The sequence below is a fragment of the Macrobrachium nipponense genome, chromosome 35, assembly GCF_015104395.2.
Source record: "Macrobrachium nipponense isolate FS-2020 chromosome 35, ASM1510439v2, whole genome shotgun sequence".
NCBI lineage: Eukaryota > Metazoa > Arthropoda > Malacostraca > Decapoda > Palaemonidae > Macrobrachium > Macrobrachium nipponense.
Window position 1 is genome coordinate 16221050 of NC_061096.1, and position 10000 is coordinate 16231049.

At 36.4% G+C, this 10000-nt stretch overlaps 1 protein-coding gene across 7 annotated transcripts in view; it reads right to left on the reverse strand.

The window, feature by feature from the left end:
* LOC135208437 (uncharacterized) overlaps window positions 1-10000 on the reverse strand; it is a 579462-nt gene that overhangs the window by 517324 nt on the left and 52138 nt on the right. For all 7 annotated transcript variants that reach the window (XM_064240610.1, XM_064240608.1, XM_064240615.1 and 4 more), the window contains exon 2: window positions 1356-2200. In XM_064240610.1, coding sequence (XP_064096680.1) covers window positions 1356-1634 — 279 coding nt within the window. In that variant the 5' untranslated portion in view covers window positions 1635-2200. The remainder of the gene's footprint in view (window positions 1-1355; window positions 2201-10000) is intronic.

A 10000-nucleotide genomic window follows, 5' to 3' on the forward strand; every position in this document is an offset into this window, starting at 1 on the left:
CCAAAGGTCTAAAAATATCTGAAAAAGGTTTCGCGCTAAACTAAACGTGCAGGAATTTCAGGACAGGATATTTATGATTTATTTACTAGAATGAAAATTTTAAAAAGTTACCAATGTGCATATTTAACAAGACAAAAACATTATTCCACAGAAAATATATCGTATTTTTTTCATGTTCGTTGGTGAAATAACGGGAGATTTTAGCAAGTTTTAATTTATTTGGTGAACTGAATTTACAGGCTATGTTTCTGTTCAGTTATTTTGTGTTCCCACTTATAATTGAGAATATATTAACGTGTTTAATTTGTGGCCTTTTTATTTGATCCTTGTTGTGAGTATGAGAAGTACTAATTATGAGTATCAATTACGAAGACCACTTCACGGTAGGTTAGGAATAAAATGTTTGCAACTTACACGTTAGTGGAAAAAGTCGCACACGTCCAGAGTAAGCTGGAAGTCAGATCACCCCTTATTACTTTACCACATTCTGTAATTTTAAGTGTCCGTTATTCTAAAGATTGGAGTATAACGTTCTTACTATTTAATTTTGTATTTTCATAAGTAACTACTTGATGATGGGAAATGTCATGAATTTCCGAAAGCTTGGCTATGCCTCGCTATGTGAATAAAGAATAAGAATGTCTGCAATTTTTTATTTGATCCCGTCGTCTGCTACCCTGTTCCGTCCAACCCCCCCCCCCCCCCCACCACCACACCATGTAGGGAGTGCCTTCATTTACATTCCTTAATAACAACGCTCCCGGTACGAAACCTTAATCCAAAGCCTATGACGAGATATGCTTCTATATTCATACTCCGATACTTCGTTAGAAAAAAACATAAAAAAACTGGGTCATGCTTTTTAACTTTTCTTTCTGAAAATGATGACGAAATATTAAGGACATTCCATAATTGAATCTAATAGTCTGTGATGATGTTTTAATAATGGTCCATAATTTCAATTACATAAAATTAATAACATTAAATACGGTCTACAAAAAATCGTAAGATAAAGATCCCATGTACGAGAATGGATCAATTTTGAAATATAAATTAGGCACTAGAAGCACTCCATCTTAGCCCAACTTCTATACATAAACTAAATCAAGGAGAATACATATCACTTGGTACAAAGACCCCCACTTATGCCTTTTTATCATTGACATTATGGCATGAGTACAAGAGTGCCACCATTAACCTTGAAGAAGTTCATTTCAGTCATGAATTGAGTGGCTACACTCATGTAGTGTGAGGAAAACTGAACAATTGAGCGAGGACACAACACAGACTGACAGAGAGAGAGAGAGAGAGAGAGAGAGAGAGAGAGAGAGAGAGAGAGAGAGAGCTTGACGTACCTGTCTTTTCTTCTTGTGCTTTCCGCAGGAGAGCCGCTCCGCAAGATTGGTGAGGAGGCCGCACAGCGAGATAACAGCGCTTTGCCTGCTAACGTCGCTACCTGAGGAGCTATCGCCTCCAACAACCACCACTCCTCCTCCACCTCCTCCTCCCCTTCCCCCATCTTCTGCTGCCGCTGCCGCTGCTGCTGCTGCTCCTCCTCCTTCGCGTTCCTCAACCCATTCATGCTCGTTCGTAGCGCTGGATGGGCCACCTCCCATCCACTTCAGACAAGGCATGGTGACTGGAGGAAGAGTGACCTGGAGTCGAGGATGGTAATTCCGAGGCTAGTGCAGACTGCGAGAGTTTTACTGGCACTCATAATTGGGGGGAGGGAATGCGCTCACGAGGAGGCCTTGTGGCACTGATCAGGCTACCTTCATTTAGCCTTTTTCTTAACAAACCTTCTTCCCATTATTTCCTTAGATTTAACACACAGACACTTAAAATACATCAATAACAACACCACACTGAGACACTGCAGCACAATACACTGAAATAATTACCCTACGAAAGGAAGTAATAATGCGTATCTAAATCTGTAACACTTATTTCATTTTCTTTCCTGATTATCCAGCGTGAAAAATTCTTCACCAATAAAAATGTGTTCGTTGCCTTCTCGACTGTGCCCCCGAATTTTGACTTTTCTTTTTCCAGTATTGTAGTAGTATTTTAAGGAGTCTCGAAATATTCTGTGCTTTTCATAGTCCCCATTTTGTAAATGACTCCTCATGCAGCTTTGCAATTACATGTGTCATCCAAAGGTTTATTTTTGTTTTAGTCACACCTGTTTCTATTCAAAACCCTAAAAATAAAATTGAATCTTAACATTGACTTAGGAAAAATACTTCTGGGATTATGTATGCTTATTATATATGTATATGTATATGTATATGTATATGTATATGTATATGTGTATATATATATATTCATATGTATATGTATGTATACAAACGCTTGTCAATACCTTTTTGCTTTTAAAAGCATTCACAGTAAAAGAACCAATGGAATAAATGTAGCAGTAAACATAACTGAATAGCAAGAATTCATTTTAAACAGCCTCAAGTTTTTGGGGGGTCTGCTTGATTAATGGTATAAGTAAAATACTTATCCATTAATCAGCATTACCCCAAAAACCGGGCTTGAAAAGGCTTGAAAATTTTTTTTTTGAATTTTTTTTTTATTTAAGACGACAAAATGAAAGGCAATAAAATAACCATTCCCAAACAAAATGAAAACTGTGTTCCTTTAGTAGTGAAAATTATCAACCAAACCAAAAGTTTTTTTTTTTGTAATGTGCAAAGTCAGAATGAGTATGCATGGTGTGTGTATGTATGTGTTTGTATGTATGTAAGTGTATACATACATACATACATACATACATACATACAAACACACACATATATAATATATATATAATAATTATTATATATATAAACTGGTTATTTTATAGGCCATATCTGTGGCTTGGTTCTGTTCAAAGCAAATCAGGGAATGCTTCTCGAACCAGGATAAGAGGAGTTAGGGGTTAATTGTGATGTGAAAAGATTTCTTGTTTAAAATGCAACTTAACGAAAAACTGGCAAACAAAAGACCCATCCGTCCGATGATCCAAGTCATAAACTGCTCATATTCAGGAAACAGAAACCTTCCATCCACGGAAAAAACCCCTCAATCTAAAAGGAGATATAGCTCTAAAGAAAGAAACAGACAGAGGAGAAAAATCTGCACGGGATATGTTCCAAAAAATTGAGGTTTTTACGGGGGGGGGGGGGTTTTGCTGTGATTGCAGTGTCCGTACCCCACCGACCTACGCCATTCACTATCTGTTTTATGCCACAACTTGAGTCCTACGAGCAGCTTTATTTCTCATAAGTTGGAGACCTTACTATACACACAAGTTTTTGGCGTCATCATCATATGAACAATTTTGTTTTCCAACGGGCCAGCACTCGTTATACACTGAAAATAACGTAAATTCCTAGAATAAGATCCACTAACCCTGCGGAAACTGCAAACAACAATAGTCTTGGTTCCGCTAAAGATCCCATCAAACAGTGATTATTTCTATACACATATATAATATCTTATACCACACAATAAATATATATATATATAAGTATATTTTTTAAATATATATATATATATATATGGTTTGTCTGGATAAACAGTAGCCTATAATTATACACACATGCATAAATACGTATATATGCACATATACCATCAAGCAGTTTTCCCTAAAAGGAGATAGCTCCGAAGAAATGATAAAACAATTTCGACTATCAATGCCACAATCAAACACTTAAAACCAGTCGAATCGTTGATGAACTGACCGCAACATGAAAACTTTTTGTAAGTATTAACAAGACCACATACACACGCATATACATAACATACATGCATACAAAAACACTATATCCACGAAAGGAATAACTTTCACCCAATGGCCAATAAACGTTTCAAGCAATATTTCTCAAAATAATACTTAATGCCATTGGTAGGGAAACAGCAAGCAGTTTGTCTCCTATCCGAAATGCGCGAGAAGAGAAGATAAACAGAAAAGCAAAACGAGAGGAGCTGATGGTGTCAACGTCACCGCACAAAATTCATTCCGCTAAGAGAGAAGTGAAAGCAGGAACTCCTGTGACAAAACTGCAACTGTGTTTTTTCGGTTGGCGAATTGGGACAGCTTCCGAGCCCATGGCGCTCTTCTTCCCGGAGAACTCTTGGTTTACATTGCCCGTTATTGGAAGTCTATCTTTCTGTTTGTTTCTCTGGCACGTCAATTAAGCAGGACAAAACCGCAAACTAACGGTACCAGGAGATCCGTCTCCTGATGTGAGGCATCCACATCCACAAAAAGAAGAAAACCGAAAAAAAAAAATAAAGACACCTCATCCTTTCCCCCTCAAGCAAGCATACAAAGTACACAAACCCAAACTCACACATACACTACACGTATACAAATAGGAAAATGTTTAATATAAACGCGAGGTAATTAAAAATGTGAATTCTGAGGCAGTTAAGGTGATGATTATTCGTCATGCACTTCCTATGACGTTAACACACGCAAATTAGAGGCAAACTGAGCAAACTTTCCTATTTAGAAGTGGAAATCAAGTGGATGAAAAGACCGAAAATATCCGAGTGCTCAAGTTCTAGGGGTTCAATGATAAAACAGAACTGTATCATGCCATTCGCGAGAATTATACACCCACTTGCCTGCAATAAAAAGTCTAAATTACTGTTAAATAGAGTACCTCGATTATTCTACACTGCTAATGCTAAGCTAGTTCATTTTACGAAATTATCCCCCAGAGGAATAAACTCATAAATTATTCAAGACAACTGGATAATAAAATACTTAATTATTACAAATACAGTTCAAAGAATGCCATTCAAACCTTGCTAGATTTTCCTGAAAGGTTAACCTATCAAGGTTTCATGAAGAGAAAAGTCATTTTTACAAAACTAAAACTTCACCTAAATGCTTATAACGCAACTTGTTTGGGATGAAGGAAACAAAACTCCTTGTAGTGGATGCCATCATAACTTCCTTTGCTTAGTTTAAATAAACCTTCAACTGAAAAAATTATAAGAAATACGCTTTGTTATACCTGGACTCGATCGAAAGAATTATACTGCAGCCGCTCAACAATAAGTACCATTCATTGTAAAAGAAATTACAGTTTAATTTTAGTAGCAAACAATAAAATTCACCTAATGAATTAAGAACTATATATAATAAAACTAGGCACAAATTAATGCGTAGATCTTTAAAAGAACTGGATCATAACTTCTTGTGGGTGGCTGAATTAAAATGAATCTTTCGAACAGCTGAGATAGATCTACGTTCAAAGGATTACATAAAAACGTTACCAGATGACCTAACAAAACCAAGTATAAGGAGATAAAATACATATCTTGAATGTCTGAAGCAAACCTTTACGGAAATAGTATAATCAGGCAAAATTACTTTTGCATTACTAAACAAGAATGGGTAAACTGAATAAGTTTCTACGAATTAAGTTTGCAATCAAGGATGACACCTAGAATTTTTCAGAAGTTGCGTGCAGTTCAAGAAACACTGTCAATTAAGAGAGCTGAGTAAGGAATCCAAATTATTGAAAATAATGCATCCAAAAGTACCGACAACAATATTTGCCTTCTTTTTGAGATCAAATTCGTTTGAACCAAGATGTCATTCAGTTCTCAGGCAATTTTATTGCTAAGCGAAGGGATTGGCTGAACTCAGGTGTTACACATCAATAAATCATACCTATTCCTCAATTTTGTTTATTTCCCAAAAGTTTTCATTTAAAACTGGAGCACCTTCATACTAGCACGAACAGATGTCTCGGTTATTGCCAAGATAAATACTTGTACATTTATTGTCATCACTGACAACTGTACCATAACAAACAACACCACAGTATATATTCCCTGCACCATATCTGAAAACAAGTGACTCGAGCGTCTACGGGAGTATCAGACCATGTCCGGTAAACTATAAATCCTCTCGGTACCAATAACTGAACAAACAAACAAACAAAACACGATCAATGTTGAAATAGATATTGGCCATCCCTGTGGGTGAACGTACCGCCATAAACATAAAACTGTAAATAGAAGGCGATGTCATCACTCTCCGTTATCCTACGAAAGATTTACCAAAAGAATACAAACCTAACTGGAACTCTTTCAACAACTTTACATTTATTAGGCACAACGTCCTCCTCACTTCCCAAAACTTCCGAATAACTCACTCCTTGCACAAATGGATTTTCTTCCGCTCATGCCTTATAACTCTGATAAATACTTTCACTAATCCTAACTTTTCACTATATCTTTATCGCGTCTTTTGCATTTCTATCATAAGTATACTACGCAGCACATTTACATCAAGAGCCTCAAAACTTTTTACCATCCTTCACATACCTTATAAAAACTTCACTACCATAAGGCAGAAAAAGTCAATAAGAACTTCAGCCTTACCAACACCTGTTTACATAAAAATTCGTCTAACTTTTTAAGTCATTTTCACATATCACCCTTCTTTCCGTGTTTTATTACTCTGTGAATCCTCCTTAAATCCTTCATTACATTTACGTTATTTTTGCTCAATCATCCCATAAGACACGTAGCGCTATATTACCTTGGTTACCTCTGAATGATCAATATTGGTACAATTATAAATCTAATATATTGATTGGAAACGAGAGAGAGAGAGAGAGAGAGAGAGAGAGAGAGAGAGAGAGAGAGAGAGAGAATCATGTCGCAACACACCATCTCCGCTTATCTCCCAAAAATGTGATTGACAATGATCGAGTGAATGTAATTCGTATACTAGATTTTTCTGTTCCAAAAATCCTATAAAATTTAGCTTTATACAGAAAAGTAAGATCATAAATTAATTAAAAAATGGAATAAAATGAATGCCGGCGAGAGAGAGAGAGAGAGAGAGAGAGAGATTGGCAATCATGAACCACCTACGTATATAAATAGTTAAATCAACAGTAAATTATTATAAAAGAAAGGGAAATAAAGAGAAATCTCAATGGAAAACACAAACTGATAAGCAACAAAAAACAATGAGCACTATCAGAGAGAGAGAGAGAGAGAGAGAGAGAGAGAGAGAGAGAGAGAGAGAGAGAGAGAGACTGACTGGCAGCCCGTCAATCACTCTAGTCGGGTGCCCTTGGAAAGCCAAGATGAAAAGATTGTGTGTGTTTGTCCTCAAATACTTCATATGAATAAAAATTCTCTCTCTATTTATCCACCTATCTATAAATGAAATACCTAACATGGAAGCGGAATAATGAAGATGAGTAGAGATTTGTGGAGGAGTTTGACAAGAGGGACGTGGGAAGCATAAACAGGAGAATATAACACTGACTGACAGATAGGGCTAAAGATATGAGGCGTAGGGGGTAGAAGAGACGCTGGTAAAATTCCACGATGGAGTCATGGAAACATTAAGGAGTGTTGGTGAGTAGCTTCCATTAAGGAGTGTTGGTGAGTATAGGAAGCTACGAAGAGGGAATAAAATCAGTAATTAGAGCATTAAGAAATGAAAGGTTTGCAAAAGGAAAAAGGTCACTGTGGGTGGGCAAAGTATGGGTAAGGTGGTGGGTACAAATTTTAGGAAGAATAAGTTTTAGTTCAGGAAACGCAGTGAGGACAAATGATACATAAATTGGTCTGTAAATAGCAGATTTAATTGGCAATATTCAGTCAGAAGTCATAGCAGTTTTGGCTCCATGGACCGAATATTTCAGTGTTGTTAAATGAGAAAGATAGAAGAAAGGCAAAAGTGAACGATGCAAGATTTGGAAGCTTTAATTTACGTTTCAGAATGCCCGGGAACCTAACTGACTGCTGTGGAAGTGAGGACAATAAAGAGGTTTAAGAATGGATTACGGAGTTCATGGGATTGTAAGTTAATTACTGTACTACTGTGGAGAAAGAGAGAGAGAGAGAGAGAGAGAGAGAGAGAGAGAGAGAGAGAGAGAGAGAGAGAGGGACGGGGCATTAAAAGGATAGAAAATACGTGGTCAGTGAATTCATAAAACCTCCCAAAGTCTTTGCCACATTTCGTAATGTTAACGATCTGCATCAGCTAAGACACCCGATGACGTCATTAGGCAATGACGTCATGACGACAGCGTAAAAAGTAATGCATCATTACTTATTGCCAACATGTAGCCACTACATCAAAGGCGTTTAACTTCATTTTCATAGAGTTTCTTCTAAGCCGAAAATGTCCCGAATAAGAACACCACGAAATGACGTAGAATACACGTAACAGAATGCCAAATGAATCATGCAAGACACTTATAATAGATCGTGCCCAGAATTCGCCACCGTCTCTCTGGGACTATTACTTATGCAGGCCAACAAAGAGGAAGAGGAAGAGGTACAAATAACGCACGGGTGGGAAATTACTTATCCATCTTTCTTTGTATCCATCTTCTAGGTAGGGAACCTAAACAAAATAATGTCTTGTAACTATTATTTAGTGTGTGTGTTTCTTTTTTTTTTTTTGTTTTTTTTTTTTTTTTTTTTTTTTTTTTTTTTTTTTTTTTTTTTTTTTTTTTTTTTTTTTTTTTTTTTTTTTTTTTTTTTTTTTTTTTTTTTTTTTTTTTTTTTCTTGATAAACGTTGTTAAAAATTTTTTTTACAGGTATTAGTTATGAATTAGCAATAACGTTGTTTTAGTACAAAATACTTTTTAAAAAAATATGAAAAAAATCGAGCAAAACTTCGGGTCGAATCCTGAGGAAAAGAAAAAGAAAAAACGAACAAGAATGTCACTGTTGGATTTATATCTCTTACCTCCTGTTCCAGATATTTGCGAAGTTATTTTTGTATATTTTGTATAGATAAGACCTGTTTTAGAACTAGTGACAAGGAAAGACAGAAAGGAAAAAGCAAGGTAAGAAACAAGAATTACATAGCTGAGGAACTGCGTTTTGAGGAGATATGGAAGCAATTCACAGCCAAAAAGAATATAATAGTATTGATAGAAAATGGTGTTTCTATGAATGAGCAAGTAAACAATGATTCAGGGAATCAACATCCGGAGCTAGAACAAGAGGGATCGAGCCAGGCAGAGGTAGAAGGATTCTGTCTGCCCTTATAATATCAGCATTAATTACATTTTTAATCACATCAATATCACTTGACAAGTGTGCGTCAAGCAAAAATGGAATCTAGTGCGAAGGTTTAAACAGATTTGGTTTTGTTAAACCAAAAGGCACAATCAGTATGTGTGTGTGTGTGTGTGTGTGTGTGTGTGATTGGGCAACAGTCACATAGATGGTACTGTGAAGCAGCTCGTTCTAAAATTACGACGTTCTTGTTTCAATATTTTAAATAATAATAATAATAATAATGAATAATAATAATAATAATAATAATAATAATAATAATAATAATAAAAACAGGGGTAAAAATAATACAAACGCCTCAAGGTAACAGTTGAGTTGAGCTAATTAGAAAGGTGGAAATCAAACCTCGTGGTTTTTCATATTTCGATCCTTCACACACAGACACAAAATGACATATCTACCCCTCGCAACTTCACAGCACAATCAATCTACCACACAACCAACAACAGTAAGCGACGTTAATCCTTCGCCACAGACCTAAAAAAATGAGCGAGACAAACCGAGGCCAAACGACGCAACAAAGGGGAACCACCTTCAGTGCGCATCGTCACATAATAAGAAAACCAGTTGGTAAACATTTGTGTTCGAGTGAAAACAAGTGTCCCCCAGTTGAAGACTTTTTGGAAAGAGGGGCAAAACACCTGTCGCGCGTTTGCCACCCAGCACACACGTTTGTTGCCAACAGCAACCTCGATCGAATTTACGAAAAGGAAACATTGCCTGATCTCCTAATAGGAGCAAGAACAAGTGCTTCTGATTTGTACCCGATGCAAACAGTGAGGTTTCATTTCATGAACTTATATAATGACCATAACAATGAATTACTATTACCTTCTGCCTGGGAAGTTATTGTAATTCCCCTCTTGAAGCTTTTCCATTTTCCTTCAGTGCTGAAGGGAGTTTTTACATTTCACAACGCAAGTACATCACAAGCGG